A 24,022-nucleotide genomic window follows, 5' to 3' on the forward strand; every position below is an offset into this window, starting at 1 on the left:
GGGGAGGTGGATTACTTACCTTGATGATTAAGAACCCTTCCACTGCTGTAGGAGGTATCTGTGCTATACCGCTGCCACTGCATAGCTGCTGTAGCACCCATAGTGTAGACATGTCCTCCCTCTCCCTCATCATAATGCTTATTTCTATGTCATTACTTTAGCTCTGAATATTTTTTAACAAGCAAATCATTTGTTTGCATTTTAACCACCTCAATGTATTACTAATTACCCAGTTGTTATGTAGTACCAAAAACCACAATGAATGGTTTTTTTCTTTTTTATCTTTTAAAAAAAATGAAGTTGTTATTTGTTCTCAATTCTTCTGCCTTTTTGAATTGCTTTTTCTTCAGATTGAAGAAGGGAGCAAAGCTGCAGCTGTTGACAAGTTACTGGCTGGAGACGAAATTGTCAGCATCAATGACGTGGGCCTCTCTGGGTTCAGACAAGAGGCGATCTGTCTGGTGAAAGGATCACACAAGACTCTGAAGCTTATAGTGAAAAGGTAAGCTCCTGACGGACAGCCAGAGTGCTGGATGCTGCCTGGCTCTGCTTTTCAAAGGAAAGAGGCAGACTAACCCTGTTAAAGAGAAGCAGCAATGATTTGCTGTTTTACTTTATTCTCTGCAGGAGTCTTTTTAAGGTGTCAGACATTATATGTTGTCTTTTTTTTTTTCTGAAGGGGCACAGAATCTCCATGAGATGAAACGCTGTGCAGGCATCATATGGAGGGGGTGAAGGTCCCAGGGCTTTGGTGTGCTACAAACAGTCTTATTTCACAGCTTCAGTCTCTAATTCAGGAAGAAGGGAAGGGAGATGGCAGGCTTGCCATCGCATTGTGGCAGTAATGGCTGTTGGGTGCAGTTGCACATGTGATTGGGAGAAATTGGTTTTGTGAGGGGCTGGGCAGGAAACGTTTTTTTCATCCCACAAGAATTTTTGAGATTTAAAAAAAAATATTTTCATCCTGAATCGGGATGAAAAGTCAAAATCTGAAAAAAATTTCATGAATGAAAAATCTGGAAAAAAAAAATTGACTCAGTTCAATGGAAATGTTTTAGTGTTAGCCCTTTACATATGTACTATACAATAGCTTACATTTTGAAACAGCTTTTTATGTTGCCCCTTAAAATGGACAAAGATGTTCTGACAATTTCAGGAAAATATTGAAACAAGTTTCAAAATGGGAAATCTATCAGAATTGATTTTTTCCTGCAAACAGTGTCAGATTTGATGAATCAACCTTTTCTGATGGGAGAAAAAAAAAAAAACCTTGTCAAAAATACATTGCAAGCTCTTTAGTCGTGTGCATTGCGGATGGTTGTGTTTTAGAAGTGAAAAGTGCATTGGTGTAGCGCCAAAGAGAGTATTGTGGTGATTGGGTGATGCAACACATCAATTTAGATTGGCTTGAATGTGAATGTTGCCTTAAATGGTGATCTTTCGTTTGTGGTGATAGCTTTGATAGGAAATGAAGATGAACAGCCTTTACTTTTAGATTAAAAGGGGCTTTCTTGTGGGGATGGAAGAAATTAGCAGAGCTGTTGAATCTATCACCCAAACAGATTGTGCAATAACTTACAATTCTATGAATAACAGGTTCAGGGAGTTCTACCAAAATTTGTACAGCACCAGGCCTAATAAATAAAAATAAAAAATTGTCTGGACTATGCTATAAATCATATTGGTCTCCATCAACTTGATCCTGCTCTGGCTACTCTGCTGGAAAAGATTTCTCATTAGAGCAGTGGTTCTCAAACTATGGGTCGGGACCCCAAAGTTGCAACCCTACTTTAATGGGGAATGCTGGGGCTGGCATTAGACTTGCTGGAGTCTGGAGCCGGAGCCAAAGTCTGAGCCCCACCACTCAGGGCTGAATCCCAAGGGCATCAGCCCTGGGTGGAGGGGCTCAGGTTACGGGCCCCCCGCCTCAGGCTGAAACCCTTGGGCTTCTGCTTTGGCCCCCCACCCTGGGCAGTGGTGTTTTGGTTTTGGCGCCCATGTGGGACAGTTAGGCTCGGGAAGGCTCAGGCTTCAGTCCCCCATCCTGGGGTCTTGTCATAATTTTTCTTGTCAGAAGGGGGTTGTGAGGCAATGAAGTTTGAGAACCCCTGCTTACAGTGCATTGCATCAGCCATCTGTGCTCTAGATCAGCGGTTCTCAACTGGGGGTTTGTGGCCCCCGGGGGACCAAGAGCCCTTTCAAGGGGGCTGCGGGACACTGCGACCAAGCCCCAATCGCTGGTACCCCCTGCAGGCAGCGGCGTATTAACGCCTAGGCCGACAAATTTGCAGAGGCGGCAAATTTATTAAAGCAGCCAGAGGCTGCTTCCCCTGGCGCCGGTTCCCGCCCTCCGCCCCTGGCCCCCCCGCATTCCCCTCTCCCTCCCTGCCCCTATTGGTCCCCTTCCCCAAATCCCCACCCCGGCCCCACCTCCTCTCCTGGGCGCACCACATTCTCCCCTCTTCCCCCCCTCCTTCGCGAAGCTGTTTCGTGCACAAGCACTGGCAGGGAGCGGGGAGAAGCAGGACCCGGCGGCGCGCTCAGGGGCGGAGGCGGAGTCAGAGCGGAGGAGAGCTGGGGAGGGGTGGCAATTATTTCAGGGCCTAGGGGCGGCAAAATCTTTAATCCGCCACTGCTTGCGGCGCTGAAGCCAGGAGGCGCAGGGCTGAATCCCAGAGCCCCGAGCCCTGGTGCTTCCTGTAGGGCAGAAGCTCTGAGCCCATGGGCAAAGTTGGGGACATGAAGGGCATTCACAGCCATAGAGCTAGAAACACTATTTTTTTTTTTAAATTAAAGTTGAAATTATGCAGATATCTATAAATCCTCATTGCATGCTTTCTATCAAAGGGTTCGAAATAGTCAGGGTGTGGTGGTTTTTATTTTAAACTAAGGCAAAGTTTTCAGACAATTTCGGCTTTCTCTTATCCTGTCCTCATCTCTTTTTTGGAGGGATGGCTACACAATCCCTGGACTTGATCACTGAAAGAAAAAAAATACTTTCTTTACCTGCAAATTGTATTTCACTGCTTTAGCTTAGTAGACACTGACCCACCAAGAGCATCTTTGTATTGTTGACTGGTTTTTTTGTGTTTGCTTACTATGTATCCTTTTCCTAGAGTGTCAGTTTCTCAGACTCTATTTTCTATGTGTGTCAAAATGACTATTTATTTTAAGCGAACAACTAATGTTCTGTGAACACAAGATGGGAGGCCTTTCAGTTCAGCAACCAAGTGCAGTGTTGGGTCACATTTGTCTCTTTTAATAATTATATTGTTCCTAATATCTATGGGAGAGAAATTGGAAGGCTAAAGTCTGGATTTACATCAGATTTTTTCCTTTGCTTGTTTGTTGTGTGGTGTCAAAGGGTAACTCTTTCTATAAGGATTAGAGTGAATCAAGGCAGAAAATAACTTCTTTAAAAATTTTCATATAGAGAAACCTTTTTCTAAAATTATATTCTTCTGAAATATAAAATAAGTTCTGTTGATGAAAGTGGGACCAGGCCAGAAAGCATTTGGTCTCTGGCATTTGTGAGCAGTTCACACATCTGAAACTATTCCATCCAAGTCTTATGCTTTCATTCTTCACTTATTTTCCTTATGCAGTAAGTAATTCCCAGCATATCTAATGTCTAAGTACTTTGGGACCTAGCAAGCAGTAGGACTTTTACTGTGCATTTTAAAAGTCCAAATCTTGGCTGAGATTTAGATGGAGCCAAGGTTCAAGTGAAAAAGTTTTGCCATGATGTTCAACAGCCTTCATTCACAATCCTAATAAATAACTTTAGTTGTCCTCAGGTCATGGTGTAGTTCTCATTTTGCTACTGTGGGTTAGTAGTGTCAATTAGCTATCATAGAATGATCTGTTCTGCCACTCGTCTTTAAATAATCAAATGTCTGAATGGTTTATAAAAAAGAATGTTGTTGGTATCTAAACAAAACTCTGTTTTGATACAGAATTCTGGCACTAATCTGCAGGGCATCAACATGCTACCCTTGTTTGTTGATTTCTCTTTTGGAAATGCAGCAGGGTTGCGAGCTAGAAGTAGATAAATCAGCTACAAATATTTGACACTGTCGAGCCAGTTCCATAGTACAGTAATGTTTGAAAGTAGTTTACAAACATTGATGATTGAACAAGTGCAATGTTCTTTTGGTCTCGGTTGAATAAGTACCCTGGAGGATACATGTTGCTTAATCAAGTGGGTTTGTTGAAACAAAAAATGTTAATTATGTGCTAGTTATTCAGTGTTATTGTGAATCACTTCTTATGTTGGTGCCTTTTTTGGAGAACTAGAGAAAAAAATAAAGCACGTATTTCTTACAGGAACTGTTTGATTTCTCTTGGTAAACATGTACACAGTAGTTGGTGTATACACACATGATTAAAATAGCTCAGTACCATTGGTACTAAATAAGGGAGTGTGTGTGTATCTATATATAATAAAATATGTGTGTGCAATGTTTAAATGTTATTTCCCTAAATTCCATTCTGGTTATGGGTTTATGACACAGGCTGTCGTTCAGTATGTGTCAGAGAAGTGGGTTTTTTAATGCTCTGAATAGTTGTTTTCATTATAAAGTGGTGAGATTATTATTATAATAACAATAAACTGTCAAATAACTATAGCTTGTAAATCATATTCTCCCAGTTGGACTCTGGTGTTCTTTATCCCCTGTAGGGGAGGGGAACAATAGTGTGACCTCTAAAACATGCCTAGGAACTTACTTTAGTGCAACTACACCGTGTATGTCTCATGTCCTTCAGTATCCATCCTGTATCCCACATCCCCATGCACACAAACATATACATTGTGTATACCTGGGTATCCATCCCATCCTTTCCCACCTCTCTCAGTTCCCTAGGAACCTGCATCCCCTTCCTCTCCTGACCATGAGCTAGATCCAGGGGTAGGAGCAGGAAGGACATCCCCTCCTTGGCTCTCTTTACACACAGTTGCCACATACTGTCACTCAGGTTAATGGGGGTAAGGATGGGTGAGAAACTTTTCCCTGTTCCTGTGACCACTTTCCCTGCTGATCTCTGATTGGCTCTTGGAGCTATCAATGGAGGGCAGAATATCTGAAGCTGGGGAAAAGGAATCAAAAGCTGACACAGGCATCCCTGCCCTGAAGTGACTTCTGGTGACAGGAGGCTGGGACTGCTGTTTAATTCATCCGGCTGCCCAGACTTTGGCCAGAACTGCAGATAACTGAGACTGGCTTCAAAACCCTAGAGTAGTGCTGGCATGTATGAAGGTGACATTTTTTCCCTTGAAAGTATTGTTTGTGTTTGACTCTTTAAATTGTAAAAATACAAAATATGCTCAAAATGTTGATCAAGCTTATTTTTCTAAATCATACATGCACCCTGACTGTTAAGATACATCTAAAACAAAATCCTAATGAGGCAAGAGACTAGAGTCTGAAAAGAACAAAATTACATATAATCTGAATTGTAAATACTCATGAGGAAATTTAGAGTCTTATTTATTTGTATATCACTTTGTTTACAGAGCCATCCTGTAATTGTGGCATAGCAGTGACGGAGCATGATGGTGTATGTCCAGAGGGCCTCCCACATTCCACAATATGCTGTACGGTCTGCATCACCTAACATTTTAAGATGAGGCACTCAATAAAAACCAGAAGACTCTCTTCTGTTACATTCACAAACTCTAGTAGGGGTGCTGTTTATTTTTCATTTGCTGATAGGAAATGTGCTCGAAGCCAGTGGTAACCCTTCCATATGGTGTGTGGAATTAAATGTCACCCGAAATCACTGGCCCTTCCACAGCCTTTTGAACAGTTGGAGCTGCTTTCAGAGTTGAGCTCAGTTTTCTGGTTGGTATTAAAAGTGCTGTCATTCTTAAGGGCTCTTCCCCTCATCCCTCTTTCAACTAGAAAATGGAAATTCAATCTAGGACTGCATTCAATGGCGGGGGAGGGGTTTGTATAGAAATAAGCACCTAATAACTGTGTTTTACACACACTAAAATATTTTGCCTGAGGATTGAAGGAACAAAAGGAGTAGAGAATATGCATAGCTATGATATTTTAAGCCGGTATCATCCAAACAGTTACTCCGTGGTATTGTAGAGTATTGCCCTATAAACCAGCTTTACTCACAGAGAGGTAAATATCTGTAGGAGCAAGATATAAGGTCATATTGGCATTAAATTAAACCCATGTTTTCTTGACACTTGGCTCATTCATACGACAGGCAAAAATAAATTACAACAGTTACTCTCCCCCTTGTTGCCCTGTAAGCATTTATTCCCCTGTACTGGAACATATCTGTAGTGTGGACTGACAAAGAAAAGTTATGCTTATTCCTGGCATTTTCAGCCAGGATTCTGGAGTAGCTTAAAAACCAGAGTTTATTATCTACCATCCCATTTTCTCCTTCGACTCTCCGCTCTTCCCAATCCCATTGTTTTTCACTTCACAGCCATGCACAGGCTTGCATGCAGCAGTCCTTACTTTAATAGGTAAGCAGGCACTCTCTGGCACCCCAACCACCCAAATTAATTTGTGAAAAAGTGGTTAGGGTAGGATGTTTATGTATTATCTTGGAGTGTGAATATTTCCTCTTATAAGGGGGTGGCTACAAGAAGCGTATGATACAGGTGAACAGTTCTAGGCTCAGATCCTTCAGACTTGCTGAGCTGTGTTTGAAAGAAGGTTAGTGGGAATGGTTGGGCAAAGGGTGAAGCCACTTATTCTTTCCCAGGGACTGGGCCAGTCTTTGGTGTATAGCAAGCAGTGCTAGGGCTGGGTATGCCAACATCACCATTCAACTGATGGGGCTAGTGTGGATGGAGGTTTTACCTCAACTTGGAGTCAAGGTAGCTTGCATTGGTTGATAACTAGAGAACTATTGATTTAAAACAATGATGTTTCCAGGTGTGAATGTATTTCACAGCCATGTTAGGGTGTGTCCACTGGATCTCTCTGATGTAGACAGGGCGATGGGACTGCTGTTGTTTCTTTTCATTTGCTTGGTTGCTGTTGGTTCCTGGTCCCCCTTAATCCTATTACACTGCTATGTCCTATAACATTACGTAGAGGCACTGGTTTTGTTTACAAATTAACATCTAGAGCAAGTATGTTTTCTTTATTATAATTCTAGCATATGTAGACTGTCTTCTGAGAAGGCGGGAAGAGAAGTGTTGGAATCATTAAGGGGAGACATATAACCTGTGTCTAATGTATTTGAAAGGAGATTGTCAAGACTAACAATGTCCATTTTTAAATCACAGAAGTTGATGTTAATTAATAGGTTGGAAAAAAGGGGCATTAGAAGAAAAATAACTTCCTTTTGGTGACACGTATGTTCAAATAACGCACATGTAACGGGCCTCCCCACAGTGTGTTTCTAGTGAGGATTGTTCCCCCATCTGCCTAACCTTTGGACTGATCATTTTATTTTCTGAAGAAAAGAGTGGTGGCATTTCAGTAGTCTCCTTCAATGTGAAGGATTCTGTTGAGACACTTAGCACTATTTTCCCACCTCGACTGTCTGGGGTTTTTTTTGTTCAGCTGTATTTTTTCAAAGGTGTTTTCTATTTTTATTTTCTCTGCACTGTTGTTGGCCCCTCACAAGTTTGTTCTGATTGTGGTGCGGCCATTGATGTTCCGTGATAGGTCACCACAGCTGCCCCCTGGTTCCGGTCCAGGAATCTGTTCAGCTTTGGGCCTTTGTTTTCAGTGATACATGAATAAAGTCTGCAGGGTGACTGGCTAGCACCACTTCCATGAATAGACCTTGAATTATTATTATTATTATGCCTAGTTTCCAAGAAGGGATAATGATTTGGTACTTTGAACTTGTTGTGTGCTTTTTGTTTAAAAACATGGTTTGATTGTGGAAACCCTCTCATATGTCATTGATGTTCTAGCTACCGTAGTTAAAAAGTGGTGGCTTTTTGATTCCAGCTTCCTAGCTTTTAAAGGTCAAAAGGGACCATTATGATCATTTAGTCTGACGTGTATAACACAGGCCATAGCATTTCAGCAGGTGAACTCCATTAGGGTGGTGTTTTGTGGGGCGCTTTGGGCAATGCACAGAAACTGCTCTCTGGGAAAGGCCTGAGATCAGAAGCGTATACTCCTACTCAACAGGAGTCTTGTGGAAAAGACGTCTCAGCAATTAATTTAATAGGTAGCGTGGGAGCTGTGAAATGATTCTTTTCCTTCTTGTCCAGCTGGTATTTTGAAGCGAGTTGATTAAACCAAAACACAGCAGAGGCTTAGAGTTTAAGGCCAAAAGGGGCCACCAGATCATCTAGTCTGAGTGCCTGTAGATCACAGCCCACCAACGCCACCCAGCACCTGCACATTAAACCCAACAACCTAAATTAGACCCAAAGTAGTACAGCCCATGGGAGACTAGACTGTTATGTGCCACAAGCGGAAAATAGGAGTGGACCAACGTGCACCAGTCCTCAAGTCCCCCACAATGGCAGGGAAATGATTGAAAATACACCCAGATAATCCTGGCAAATGACCCGCAATCGCATTCTGCGAAGGCAGACAAAAAGTCTACATGGTCACTGGCAATCTGACCTAAGGGAAAATTCCTCCCTGACCCCACATGTAGCAATCAGATACAGCCTGAACATGTGAGCCAGCACCAGCCAGCCAAGCACCTGAGAGAGAGAATGCTCGGTGCCACCTCAGAACCCTGCCCCTCCCCATCGCATCTCGAGCCATGGCCATCCCTAATGCTTCACAGGAAGGCGATTTAAAAAAACAACCCAACCAGAAGACATTGGGGGGCGGGGGAGGGGGGAGAGATCCTGACCCTTGCAGGTGCCTAGCTGAAACCCTGAAGCATGACCTTTTAAGAACATAAAACATAAACCAGAATTGAGCCCCAGGACTGTTGAGCCCCGTCTCCTACCATCATAAGCAATGCTGTCATGCAGTAACACTCATACATTTGTCTTGCTCTCTGCTAAAACGAATTAAGTGGGTTCAGTCTGGCCAAAACAAAGAGTTCCTATCTGAGGACCTTGAAACCATGTCTAGCACTGAGGAGTGGGCCAGTCAAAAGTGGCCAAGTTAGATAAATAGAACTTTTTTAAAAAAAGATGTTTGTTTCCTCCTATTTGAGAGCAAATAAGTTTCCCCAGGTCTTCTTAGAGGGCTCTCTCATCAAAAACCAAATTTCTGTTAAATCAGAATAAGCATTTGATTCTCATCTGTGGTAGATTGATACACATCACTCCTGAGTTGGTATTGATCAGCTGTTTAACAGGGAACAGCAAAGAAATTGTTTGACAAAACTGCAGGGGGATTCTATGGAGGCAAAATATAATTACCTGGGTCAGACCAGGTTGACATCCTTTCTACCTCCTCCCTCCACCCCCCTCAAAAAACTTTAATGAATACAAGTGACAAATAACGAGGGAGGGGGAAGCATCTGAAGCAGCCATGTCCCTCCTCCATCTACAGAATTACCAACAATACTTAAAATAGTAATATTCCATGTAGGTCTCCCATCTAAATTATATCCTTGTCTGATATTGTGTAACTTCTGACAGATAATGAGATCTCAGCACCAGACAGTGTGACTCTATATGCTCATTGGTGAGTCATCTTTAAACTTCCCCCTACCCACATCCCAGTGAATTTAGATTCTTTCTTTGTAATTTAGCTGCAAAGCCATGTCAGTTTACCTAATGATTGTATACATTCGTGTGTGTGTGCGTGCAAGCAAAAGGCTAAAAGTATCTCAAATATTCTGTTATACTGTAGATGTTGAATATGGCTCCTTAGAAAAGGGAGGCAAATTGATCAAGAGACTAAGGCCAACATTTTTCACAAATGGATGCACCTAACCCTTTGAAAAATTTTGGCCTTAGTCTCTTGACAAGTTGCGTCCTCTAAGGCAGTGGTTCTCAAAGCCAGTCCGCCGCTAGTTCAGGGAAAGCCCCTGGCGTGCCAGACCGGTTTGTTTACCTGCGCGTCCGCAGGTTCGGCCGATCGCAGCTCCCACTGGCTGCAGTTCGCCGCTCCAGGCCAATGGGGGTTGCGGGAAGGGTGGCCAGCATGTCCCTTGGCCCGCGCCGCTTCCCACAGCCCCCATTGGCCTGGATCAGCAAACTGCGGCCAGTGGGAGCTGCGATTGGCCGAACCTGCGGACGCGGCAGGTAAACACACTGGTCCGGCGTGCCAGGGGCTTTCCCTGAACAAGCGGCGGACCGGCTTTGAGAACCACTGCTCTAAGGTCCGTATTAAGACTGGTCAAAATATGGTAACTTTTTAATATTGAATCTGTGGGGGGAGGAACAATTTTTTAATTAATTCAAGTTTTATATAAAATGTTGGGTGGTATTTTTTTTCTGTTTCCCTGCCTTCCTTTTTCCTCCCATCAGTCCTCTTTTATTTTTCCATTTTGGCATTAAGTGTGTGCATAGGGAGGAAATGAAAAAACAACTCCCCAACATTTTTTTGGAACAGCTTTGGCTGAAAATTTTTTCTTGAAAGTTTTCCATTTTCTTAAAGGCCATGTTTTAAATGAATTTTTTTTTTTTTGACTAGCTCTAGTTCATGTATAGCAATGAAATACATTGACTTGATTTGTCAAAGATTTTGAGTCCTAAAACCTCCCACGGACTTCAGATGTTCAGTTTCTTTCCTCAGGCCACTTATTTTGTTGCCTAAAGATGGATCTAGGAGCCTAAGTTTGGGACCTCCATTTTTGAGAACTTCAGTTGGATTTTGTGAAATTTCAAGCCATTTTGAAGCTAACAAATTTATTTGAGCATAAGCTTTCGTGAGCTAAGGTGCCACAAGTCCTCCTTTTCTTTTTGCGAATACAGACTAACATGGCTGCTACTCTGAAACAAGCCATTTTGAGTGGATTAAGATATACTTGTTTTTGCAGTTTATGAAGTCACCTCTAATGGTAATATGAACGGAAGGATTTGAAACTGACAATGTTTTTACACTGAGCAACGAATACAGAATAACCTTTCTTCAGGCAGCATTCCTTTCTGAGTAACTTCTAGCTGCGGTGCTGGGCCTAGTAATGAGTACATCAGTCATTTAAGTCAGCCCAGAAGTTCTTCCTATTGTAAATATGCCTCTTTCCTTATTTTTCTCAAGTAAAAGCACTGATTTTGAAACCTTTATGTAAAACATTTCTTCATAAAACTGGAGGAAGTGACATACCGGACTTGATGGAACTGGAAAAACGTATCCACTAACGATAGAGTAAGTAGCTTTCTTTTCAGGTGTAAGATTTTCTGTACATCTGGAGTGAATGCTTTTGGGCATGTTCTGTTTTTCCACTGTTAATTGATTGGAGTAGCTTCCATGCACTTGTATGTTCATTATATACACTAATCTGGAACTTGTTGGCATGTGTACATGCATTCAGGCATGAACCAATACATTTCTTTCATCTTAAAAACACATTATAGTGAATGACAATTTATGTGAGGTGTTATTCTGAAGATTAAATGACAGCGTATGCTGAAACATGAATCTTTCAAATATTTCCCTGGAGAGCAGACTGCCATGTGGATGGCAGAAACTTCATAATAAGGGAGGTGATATTAATAGTAACAATTTGGAGCTTAGGTATTGCACTTCTAATTTGAAGTGCTTTGCAACTACTGAGCTTTTCAACACCCTCTGAGCTACACGAATTCCATATCCATTTTCAAGGTGGGTGAACTTAGGCACAGAAAGCTAAAGAATGACTCAGTGACAGAGTTGCGATAAGTACCCTGCAGTTCTGGTTCCCTACAGATACATTACACCTCAGTTAGCTCCTAAATGGCAAATACCTGAATACTGAAACTGAAGCACTCTTCCTTCACTGAATGCATCCGATGAAGTGAGCTGTAGCTCACGAAAGCTTATGCTCAAATAAATTTGTTAGTCTCTAAGGTGCCACAAGTCCTCCTTTTCTTCTTCCTTCACTGGCTCACCTGTGTGGTGCTGTCGGTAGGCCATTGCTCAAGCTGGTTTGGAAATGCTTTACGTCTGCATGGAGACAGCCAGAATTTGGAATGCAGTTGATAATGAAATACAGTTCATTTGGGGCAGCTATAAACCAACAAACCCGTTGTGCCAGCCACTCCAGACACCCAACACACCCACTGTCTCTCTCGTGCAATTATAAACAAGCAGACAAATGCATCAAGTTATTCATCTGACAGGCTGGGAGGGACGAAAGCGAGGGAGATTTTGTTTTGAAATACTTGGGAGGTTCTCTAATATTTTGATCAGGAGAGCTGTCTAAGTGGCTAGATACGTAGCTTTTGGTAAAGGCCTAAAAACAATGTCAGAACTGTATCAATTAAATGCTTCCATGCTGGCTTTTTCAACTAATGAAAGGAATCTTTTTTTGCAGACATCTTAAAAATCTAGTCACTTCATATATATTTTTTAATGTATTGATTTTCAAGTGTTTGACAAATTCTCTCCCCCCCCCCCCATTTTTTAAAGATTATAATCTTAAAAAAAAAACTCGGGAAAAATATTAGAATAACCACCATTTTACTTTGGTTGTTTGCAGACTGGATGTTTCAGGGTATAATCTTTAGACACAGCGGTTAGGAAGAAATTTTCACGCAAGGCAAATTATTGCGTAACGGCCCACATCATGGTTTCTTGTGTCCTTCCTCTGCAATGTTTGATATTGACTGCTGTCAGAGGCAGAATACTGGGATTTGAGAGGCCTGAATTCTGTTCCTGGCTCAGTCACTAAGACACAGACCTGCTGTGTGGCTTTGGGGAAATCACTTCATCTCTCTGCCTCTGTTTTCTCTCCCATCCTTTGTCTATTTAGAGTGGAAGCTCTTTAGAACAGGGTATGTGTCTGTCCTGTGCCTAGTACAGCAAGGTCCTTATCCTTGTTGGGACCTCTGGGCACTACCCTAATACAGAAAATAAATAGCAATACTTTGAAATACCAGATGCAATTATGTGTTTTACTTTTTTTGTCTTGTTACATGCCTCAGTATTTTAGGGTTAATATTTAGTTTTCTAAGAATGCTGCACCACAGCAGAGTTTGTACTAATACAATGACGGTTCACATACGTTCTCTTATTGTGTCTAACTCTATTTTGACACACACAAAAATAATAAAAAGAGCATTATTTGTTCTTTATTTCCCCCCAAAAGTTTAGTGAAGTCTGAGTAGATCTACACTGCCCAGAAAATCCCCTGGTGCCAAAATTTGGAGCCCAGGTCAATTGGGGAGTGTAGATGTTCCTGCTCGGGCTGGAACCAGGGCTCTGAAACATGGCGAGGGGCTAGGGTCTCAGAGCCCAGGCGCCAACCCAAGCAGGAACATCTACACTTGCTGTTTTTAGTTCTGCAGCCCAAGCACCACAAGCCCCCAGGTCAGTTGACCAGGGCTCTGGGACGTGATGCCGCGGGTTTTTCTTTGCCATGTAGACATACCCTTTTTTTTTTCTCTCTCCTCATTATACTGTGTCACTACCTTCTTTGGACTTGTAATGCAACATTTGCAACCTTTGTTTTCGATACAAGCGAAATTAGTTGTGAGTAGAGCTGGAGGAAAAGTGGTAAATAGGTTTTGAGAGACATGGAGAAGAAATGGAAAGTGCAAATTTTGAGGGCTTTGTTGCTCCCTCTTCTGCCCCCCCCCTCCTTTTTCCTTTATTCATTTAGCCACTGAAAAGGGAGGGAAAAAGGAAAAGAGGCAGGAAATCCAAAACATGAAAAACAATTTTTTCACTTTTGGAAAAAAAATTTGGAAATTTTCAACCCCCCCAATATGTTCATTTTTGAAATAGACCCTGAATTTTTTTAAAAATCTCAAACCAATTTTTTTGACTAGCTCTAATAGTGAAGTGAAAACAAATAAAACACAAATTTTGTGTGACCTCCTAAAATCATCCCAGACTAGGTAACTGTAACTTTTATTTGCAGCTTATATTGTGACTCCCAGAAATACTGTAGTAGTTTATGTAAAGATATATCTGTACAGAAAGCAGAGATTTGCACTGTTGTATGCTAGCACAGTTCAAAACTTTCCTTGCTCACCCTTGTTGTTTTTACTAATACAGCTATGTGAGTGGCTAGCCATCTTTGTTGCTGGAGTTGGGACAATTTTCCACTGTAGATGAGTGCTGAAGTCTTACAAAACATCAGAGTCAGTTTATCTGCACTGAGATTAAAAATAAATATTTCATTTATATACAATGACAGTTTCTAAACACTCAGTTAAAAGTAATACTTTCCCAGCATAGAAAAATGAAACTATTCCTTTCTAATAGATGAATGGGAAATAATTCCAGTACCCCGCATGCTATGCTGTTGCAAATAGAGGTTATTTTAATCCCACCAATATTTTCTACCTAATATGAAAAGTCATTGTTGACTCCAGAAGAGAGTAGCATTGTGAGTTTGGGGGAGGGGAACAAAACAAAACACAGCAGCTATTCATTTACAATACTATTTTAAAATAGTACTCGCTGATGATGTTGTCTCAAGAGTATTTGTTTAAATTTGCATTACTGAACTTCTTGTTTTGAAGATCAAACCTTTGTGTTTCCCACTGTCGGGGGAATGTTTGTGATCCTTGTTTTCACAAGGTCCATAAATGTTGCAGCCATATTATCTCTGGCAGTGATCTCTTAAACTATTCAGGGCGAGGCCAGGTTACTCCTTAGATGTCACACTCCAATGCAGAAAAACCCACTTCTTCAGATGCATGCCCACGAAAAGCTTATGCCCAAATAAATCTGTTCCTCTTTAAGGTGCCACCAGACTCCTCATTGTTTTGTGGATACAAACTGACACGGCTACCCCTCTGATTCTTGACTCTGATCCAGGGTATTGCTGGAAATGGTGCTCCTAATTCAGTGGGGACTCTTTTCTCTGAGGTCAGAATACTATTGTTATTATGACATTGTCACTTCTTAGTTTACCCATGTCAATGAGGACTTATCTACTCTGGAAAAATACATCATGTCAGAAAATGTATTAACCAATATGTTTTAACTAATGTTATGTTAAACACAACAAAGCCTGTATGGATATGTATTAACTAACCTCAGCTTAACCTCTACTGATTTTTGTAATGTATATATACAAATCCTGAGCATGTGAGTGAGTACAATTTTACAACCCTGCCCTCCTGCTTGCTTGGCATGTATCATAACTAACTAAATAAATAAACAACCGCCAGGAGGCTTCAAGATACCCCTGACCAATTTGCACTGATTTACCATTGCATAAAAAACACTATGATTTACATGATCATTTAACTGGAGCTTTGATCTTTCATATAAGCTGTAAAACAGAGGCCCTGCCATTAAAGATCCTGTAACCCATTTTGTAAGGGAAGTATTTATATTGATGTCCTGGTTAAGGTCCAGTTTAGATATTGCATTCTGCTTACCTAAAATCGATATGAAAGGAGGCATTCTGGTCCCCTGTACGGTGCAAGGAACCAGGCAAGTATTCCCCTTGCTGAAGGCACTGGGCTGGGAAGGCATAGGCAGCTGTGTGCTGGCTCTCCTGGAAGCCTGTTGTAGGCAGCAGGCCAGGAGTGGAGATGCGGACAAGCGGTTTTGGGCCCATAACATGAGCCACTGTGGCCATTCTAGCTTGCGATGTAAGCCATAGGTAGCATTGGGGAGGCTTCTGTAACTCAGCATATTTCAGGAATGCTGAGCTATGCTGGGTGCCATTTTGGCCCTTATAGCAACCCAGAATCCAGAGGGCAAAGGGTGTGTCGAGGCCAGCTTTGCCCACTTTACACCTGGGTAACACCTTCTGTGCTGGTGCTGAATCGAACCTGACGTTTCAGCTGGATGTGTTGCACTTCCTGCTAGTGTACAGTGGTGAGGTGTGTGCTACTAAACAGATGCCATGTTCCACCCCAGGCATAGATGCATTTTAGTGCTGAGTGAAGCAGTTTTAGTATCTATTATTAAGGGCTAGATTGTACCGCACCTTACTCATGTGAATGCTCCCAGTACCTTTTCAGGGAATGGTTGTGTAAGAAAGGATTACTTGGTTTACTCTTGGGATACCTCAGGAGGAAAAGCACTGTAAACAAACAAGTAGTAGTTATCCTTAAATACATAATGTGATGCTCATGCTTTTTTCACTGTGCGAAAAGAATGGCATGCAGCATCTTATGCTATAGAGCTTGTGAATGGGGGCACTCACCTCCCGAATGCCTCCCAGCATATGGGTGACGTACTGCACTTTTCCCCACTCCTGGCGCCCTGTGTAGCTTACAACCTTGCTAGGCAGGTCTACGGTGGCTCAACCCTCTGGCCAACTCAATATCTACCCCTTCCAGGGTAGCAAAAAAGTCCAACAAAATTGTCTACCCTCTCCAAAGTCTTCAGCCCTGTTTCTGGGCCTGTTAAATTCAGCCCTTTCCTTGGGCTTCTAAAGGAGCCTTGTCCTCTTCTCAGTGGGGGAACCCAGGCCCATCCACTACTCCCAGGTTCCAACCCAGGGACCCTATAAACAGCAATCATGTACGACTTCCTTTGATTGATTGCTGCTATTTCGTTCCCGAGGGCCACTTCCCGCTTGGTCTCATTCCATTAGAGTTAGAGTTCTCAGATCCTCTCTCTCCCAGGTCCAGTAAATGAAGCCAGTCGATCTATGGCCAGTGAGGAGTCTCCTTCTTCGCCCCTCTGGTCCCAGCCAGGAACTCACCTGTGGAAGCCTTGCAGCTCCTTCTGTCTGAGCCTGCTGGGCTCTGATTGCCTGCTACCATGAGGCTTCTGTAGGCAGGCCTGGATGACCCACTTTCACAGCTCCTTCCTGGGGTGGGGTGTGGTAAGACCATGAGGCCTTCAGTAAGGGGCCACGAAGGGCCTGGTGTATCCCATCACATTGCTATTTAAAGTCACTTATAGTTACTCAAAAATGGAGAAAATGTATTTATATATTTTGTTTTTAAAAAATGTGCAGATTCCAGAATCAATGTGAGTCATTCAGATGTATCCATCTGTCTCGCTGAGACAGATCTCGGATGGAATATGAAAGTTTGATCATAGATTGTGAGTTTGCAGACGGAAGGATTGATGACTAAATGCCTCCTTGCATAAAATAGATAATCTCTTTACAAATTAAGTTACTTTTTTCCCCCCTTCTAGCCTGCCCAGCTGGGCTGAGATGTAGGGAAAAGTGAATCTTTGCTTCCCTTATAAGAAAAATTTAGGGTGAAATCCTGCCTCACTGAAGTCAATGGCAAAACTTGCATTGACTTGGATGGGGTTAGGATTTCACCTTTAGTTGCTGGATAATGCTTTGTCTATACAGTATTGATCACAAAATGGAAGGCACCCAAGCAATTTTTAGCTATCCTAAATTAATTAATTAAGAATTAATATCCTGGGGACAATACAGCTACAACTGCACTGCCCGCAATAATAGATACTCTGTGGGTGTGTGTGTGTGTTTGCTGTCTTCTCCTCTACCAGAATTTTGAGGTTCTGTGCACATATCTAATAACTAAAATTCTATCAGCAGCTTGTTAAGGACCAAGTCACTGTTTCAGTGTAGCTGTTTTAAGACCTCTGTCTTGCTACAAGTATTGATATGTTGTGATTGGCTTTTTCAGTTACAGTAGTAACGGGTATGTAGAAAAATATTTTAGGGTTTTTTCCCCCTTTTCTTTTTTCCCCTCCTTTCCATTTAGGGACTTTGGGGGTGGGGGGGTGGGGGGAGGGAAGAATGAAACACATGGCCAGGATTTTATTTTTTCCTTTTCAAATAGCAAGTTGGTTCTTTTTTTAGAAAACTTTTCAGATGTCACTTCCTTTTTGATAAGACATTTGAAGCTGGAATACAGAAAAACAGGAACTCTTAGACTAGGCTGCTTGGAAAATACTTGCTAATCCATTTGCTGCTTCTGGAAAGATACACAGTAACTTCTTTAACTGGCTTATTCTAAGAAACTAGCAACACTTTTATTTGAATAATTAATTAGATGGGAAGGTGGCTAGGTATTCAGTCCCCTGGGAGCTGAGACAAAAACAAAAAAACCCACAACCGTCTTTATGAAGAGTTGGAGCAATTGTGTGTAGCATTGGCTTTTAGTGGAGCATGCTAGAAATTTTGGTATAAGGACATTGGGCCAAGATTTCCAGAAATGACAATGTGATTTTTTTTAGATGCCTCCGTTTTTGAAATCTCTTAAAGGGCCCTGAGGGTCAAAAAGTGCTGAGCATTCATGCTATAAAAATTGAAGACCTTTTCAGGGGTCTCAAGTTGGGTGCTCAAAAATTGGGGCACTCAGTCACTAGTCACTTTTGAAAATTTTGGTCTAACTAAATGTCTGAGAGCTTCTTTTAAGCAAACAAAGGAGCTTGATAATAGTAGGTGCATTTTATTCAGAAAGACTGCAAGTCCTATTTTCTGCATGATACTAGTAGTCCTTTGCTGCTAGCGCTCTCTGGTGGGCATTATTTTCATTGACCAAGTGAAGATGTCTTAAAAGTGGAAGCATAATGTATTTCTACTTACAGACAGAAAGAGATTTGTGTATCAAACATCCACAGATGTGCATGCATCTGGTTAAGATAAACAGCCCACTACAGAAAGGATGTGCACAAATTGGAGAGAGTCAAATGGAGGGCAACAAAAATGATTGAGGGTCTGGGGCACATGACTTATGAGGAGTCTGCAGAAGAGAAGAGTGAGGGGGGATTTAATAGCAACTTTCAATTATCTGAAGGGGGGTTCCAAAGAGGATGGAGCTCAGCTGTTCTGAGTGGTGGCAGATGACAGGACAAGGGGCAATGGTCTCGAATTGCAGTGGGGGAGGTCTAGGTTGGCTATTAGGAAACACTATTTCACTAGGAGGGTGGTGAAGCACTGGAATGGGTTACCTAGGGAGGTGGTGGAATCTCCTTCCTTAGAGGTTTTTAAGGCCCGGCTTGACAAAGCCCTGGCTGGGATGATTTAGTTGGGGTTGGTCCTGCTTTGAGCAGGGGTTTGGACTAGATGACCTCCTGAGGCCCCTTCCAACCCTGATATTCTATGATTCTATGAAATATAGGAATACCCTTCTAATGATGATGGAGGAATGATAGCCTAGGTAAAGGGGATCTAAGATTGGGTCACAGGTCAAACAGTCCTTGACCAGCCTTCTGTTTTATAAGACAGTGTAGCCTTCAGGGACTATAGGTCTTGGCATGCATTGTTCTCTCCGAACTGGAGGGAAGAACTGTGTACTGGGATCTCTGACATTCATATTAAATATTATGATTTGAAATTTTAGTTATTGCCTGCTAGATACAGTGCTGACCTGGATTTAAAAATCCTGGGTACGTCGTCTGACCCAAGACCAAATATGTGAACTAGCCTCCTGCCTTAGTTTCCTTGTAGACACAACAGAACAGCTGCAAAAGAATGATCTCATCTATTCCTTCAGTTGTAGTGTGCGCACACACTTTACTTTGGGGGTATTGGTGAGAAAGTCTGGTGGTTAAAGCATTGGCCTGAAATTTGAGTTCCATTGCCAGCAGTGCCACAGACTTCCTGTGTGATCTTGAGCTACTCACCTACTCTCTCTCTCTCTGCCTATAATAATACTTTCCTACCTCACAGGGGTGTCAGATGTTTAAATGCATTGATCTTCGAGAGGTTCTCAGATAGTATGGTGAATGGAGTGTCACAGAACTATTCAGTGTATATGACTAATTATTTACTATTTTTCAGCAGAAGTGCAGTGTCTGGTACAGCTGTTTTATTTGATAAGCAAATTAAGATAGGAGCCTGGTTTCCATTTTAAGTCTCTGGTCTAGTCAGTTATCTTATCCAGGATTTTTAAATACACGTTAGATCACAGTAATAACTAATCCTTAAAGGAGGGGTTGGAGTGGTCAAATAATGCAATGTAATTTTTTTAAAAATCATCATTTATTTGGCTACAAAACAAATATTTCCTTTTGGCCAACCAAATTTGAGATTGATTCTTCTTAGATTAGTTGCCTTAAAAATAAACAAACAGGCTAGGAATCTTTTACTGTCATACTAATGAACTTTCAGCAATATCCTTATTTTAGGGAGATGGACTCAGAGAAAAATAAAGAATTTCGCTTGTTTAAACCAAATGTAAATCTTCTTGAAAGTTTAATTTGGCTAATTAGATTTTAGTTGGTAATAGTATCCTATTTCATGGGACTGATAAATACACTGAGTAGTTATGTTTCTTGAATCTTTTAAAATTCATACTAGGAAAATGATTTATCAGGCAACATAAGTCTCTGTATTTCTCTGCTATGTGTAATAAGGTAGAATCCATTTGTCCTGAGTAGTGTTGGTCAGCAGCCAAGGAATCCGCTACGTTATCATTATTCAAGTTACTTGTGATAACAACTGTTTAAACTACTTAGTTGAATTATGGTCTCAGGTGTTTTAAAACTAGTATAAAGAATGGATTGGATGAAACATAATTGCAGTCTGATCGGATGGCGAAGCTTCAAACTCATATCATTTATCTTCTAGCAAGTTCACAGATTAGAACTTTCTAGCTTCTTCGCCTCCCATATCGATCTGTTATAACCAAACATACTTGTTAAACAGAAATTCTATTGACAATGCAAAATCTTAAATACCTCTTAGCAAGTCTCTCTTCATAAATTTGTGGTTGAATGAAATATACATGAACTGTATTAATGTGTATGAAGTGGGTTTACAGTCACCTTCTGTCCCTGGCCTCCTTTTCCTATTTCCTTTCTTCTTTCCCCTGAAGTTTGGAGACTGCATGTAATTGTACAGTGCTCTTAGTACTTCTGATGTGGTGATGGTCTATGTAGTCTCTCTTGTCCCGTTGAAAGCTGTTCATTCAGTGCACACAGGATGTGGGCCAGTTTGGTGGTGAGGAGACCTCTGTGAGTCAGCTGTAAACCTCATGTGGTTATCATGCTCTGCTATGTTATAACACAAAACCAGTAGGTTATTTTCTTCATGTGCTGGTGTAGTTTGTCAATGAACCTAGAGATAGTCTGGTCTCAGTCTGAGAATGTTCTAGGCTATGGGATGAAACATTCCCTCCTCCCCCTTCTGCCTTATAAGTTGCTGTGATGGAATATTCCTTTGTATTCACACCCTACACACTGTTGTAATAATCTCTGTACAAAGTGTGCCATGCAAGGCATCATTTGAAAACTCATAATTTGCTGGTCAGTATTGTCCTAGTAAAAATATGTGTGGCAACACTGTACAATTATAAGATTCCCCTATGATGTTATTAATACATGTTCCAAACCCTTCAGCCCTGCCCAGTCAGGTCTGTCCTAAACAAGGGAAGGAATGTGTGCTTGCCTTAATTTTCATTTAAGCAGTAAACAGGGTCATCAAGCAGGGAAGAAAAGCAAAGGAAGTTCAAACGGGTAGAAAAACCCATCAGGAACATCCTTCCACACAGACTTTTTGTCTCTTGGGTCTCAGCTGGAAAAGCTTTTCAAGAAGTGGAGTGAAACTATAAAAAGAAGAGACAAACTCCCGAAGAGAACCCTCTCTCTCTCCTTCCCCCTTGCATTCACTGGACTTGAAGAGACAAAAGAAGCAGGAGTTGGGCTCTGGGGGAGAGGTCCTGACCTAAAGAGTTTGGTTGATAAGACTGCTGAAAGTGTGTGGTGAGAAATCTTTGTTTTGAGTCTAATATAGTTTGTTAGGCACCAGTAAGCGTTTCATCTTTATTTTTCTTGTAACCATTTCTGACTTTTATGCCTCATTACTCGTACTCACCTAAAATCTCTCTTTGTGGTTAAACTTGTTTTACTGTTTTATCTAATCCATTGTGTTCAAGTGTCTGGGTAACTCCATTTGGGGTAACAAGTTGTGTGCATATTATTCCCTTAAATAACAGACTTAACATATTTGTACTGTCCAGGAGAGGGCTAGGCGATACAGGACATACATTTTTTGAATGGGGGGAAATCTGGAACTGGGAGTGTGTTGGGGTCATCCTGTGGTAAATTTTAAGGCTAGTAAGAGGCAAGATGTGGCTGGCTGGCAGTTGGGAGTGACTTACATGCTGGAGGCTGTTTGTGAGCCATCCAGGTTGTAGACTACAGCAGCAAAGCATTGTGAAAGACACCCCAGGTTACAGGGCAGGGGTGATGCAGCTACTCATTAGTCTGGAGTGTACACAGGTATATCACAGTAGGTAGTAATTGGGCTTCAAAACACAGCTACCAGCTGTACCCTGTTTAGCAGTTCACTGGCAGAGCAAATTCAAAGCACCAGCATCAGAAGCTGTGATGTCACCAAACAGCAGAGCAGTGCGAGCAACTTCACTTTTAAAATCCTTCTACGCACCCATTAGCTCCGCTAAAGAAAAGCAGAAGAGGAAGGAGGTTCTGGAGGATTAAGGATGAAAAAAGGAGAAAGAAGAAAGGATCAGGTGCTCTAAAGAGAAACTCATTGCAGTGTGTTGCACTTGATACAGTTACAGACTGTATAATTCCAGTTGAAAATCTCTGGATGACTCAGAGCGTTGCAACTATTAGATCAGGTAACGGTTTTCACATCCTGCAAAAATTTGAGATTTCAAAAAAGTTTTTCATCTCCCAGATTGGGACAAAAAATTAAAATCTTGAAATTTCTTACAAACAAACAATAAAAAAATTTCACATCAGAAGAGGAATATTTCATTTCAATTTCAACCTACATTTAAAAAACCCTATTTTTAGTATAGATTAACTAAACTTTTGAAACGAAAAGCTGATGCAATAGAAAAACAAAACGTTGTTTTTGAAAATGTCTAAATGGGATGTTTTGAAATTTTTTTCCGAAAATGGTTTGAATTCAGAGATTAATCAAAAGCAACGCTTTCCCACAAAGTGTTTGGTTTTGATGAATCAGCATTTTCCAATGGAAAAACATTTAGTCGTTAGCTCGAGGAACTATAACTATAAAATCTGTAATTGTGTCAAATAAGCACATCACATTAGAAGTATTTTCTTTGGTGAAGTAATATTTAGAATACCTAGTGCTTGTAAATTGTTTGCTTTTTCAGTTAACCACACAATAACACAATAAAGAGTTTATTAATTAGCAAATGTGTGCCTTAGCATACTCAAAATGGCTGATGAATATGTGCCTGGTTGTGTTATTGATTACTTGCATTCAGGTGAATCATGAATTATAAATCACTTTTGGTTAATTGTGTCATTCATTTAAAAGAGTAAGATTATAACTATTTCCAGGTATATTTGGGGTTATTTTAATGTTTTTTAATCTTTTGATTTAAAGTCACATATTGTCTACATTAAGCTTAAACCATGCCCTCACTACTGGTGCCAAGTTGTTTCTATTACGCAAGCGTTGTAGCATGTATGCTTACTTTGTCCTGAAATTACCAGAATCCAGTGCAACCCTGGATTGCCATTCTTTATTCTCTTCTTGGATAACATACTGCTAGGAGCCTTGTCAGCATCTAAGATGGAAATAGTAATCTCCCTGGCCCTGTCTGAAGGGGGCAAGGTTCAACACTAGGCTTTAGAATGTCATCCCACTCTGTCTAAAAAATGTTTGTCACCAAGGATACAGCTTTACAGGGACTTTGTTTGCATAGTATTCTGTTTAGTACATAATGTGTGTTTGACCAGTTTTAAAAAGTACAATGCAAGAACCTTGTAAAATATAATAAACGTACATTGCATAGAAAAATCCAAAGAACATTCTGGAGTCCACACCTTCCCCAGTAACTAATACTTTATGTTTACTGCAAACACACACTTGGAATTCTGCCTTATAGCAGTGCATGTCCTTCATACAGCTGACCTTCCAGTAACATTTTTCTCCCTCATAACTGATCCAGCTTCTTTATTTAATAAATATATAGATACACATTTTACATATTAATTTTATATCTGGACTAGCAATTAAGAAAATGTAAACGTGGAAAATGTAAACGTGGTCATGTAAAAATGTAGGTTTTTATTTAGAATATTGCTGAAAAACATGAACATATTTTAGTTGTATTATTGACACTGATCCTTTCCTCCTTATGCACGTGTAACTCCCACTGAAGTGCATTGGGCTTTGC

The 24,022-nt window shown here is 41.1% G+C and overlaps 1 protein-coding gene across 3 annotated transcripts in view; it reads left to right on the top strand.

Annotated features, from left to right (window-relative positions):
* Positions 1–24,022, top strand: part of SHROOM2 (shroom family member 2) — a 182,339-nt gene that overhangs the window by 74,895 nt on the left and 83,422 nt on the right. For all 3 annotated transcript variants that reach the window (XM_074966470.1, XM_074966480.1, XM_074966488.1), the window contains exon 2: positions 351–502. In XM_074966470.1, coding sequence (XP_074822571.1) covers positions 351–502 — 152 coding nt within the window. The remainder of the gene's footprint in view (positions 1–350; positions 503–24,022) is intronic.

The sequence above is a fragment of the Natator depressus genome, chromosome 1 (genome assembly GCF_965152275.1).
Source record: "Natator depressus isolate rNatDep1 chromosome 1, rNatDep2.hap1, whole genome shotgun sequence".
NCBI classification, from domain to species: Eukaryota; Metazoa; Chordata; order Testudines; family Cheloniidae; genus Natator; species Natator depressus.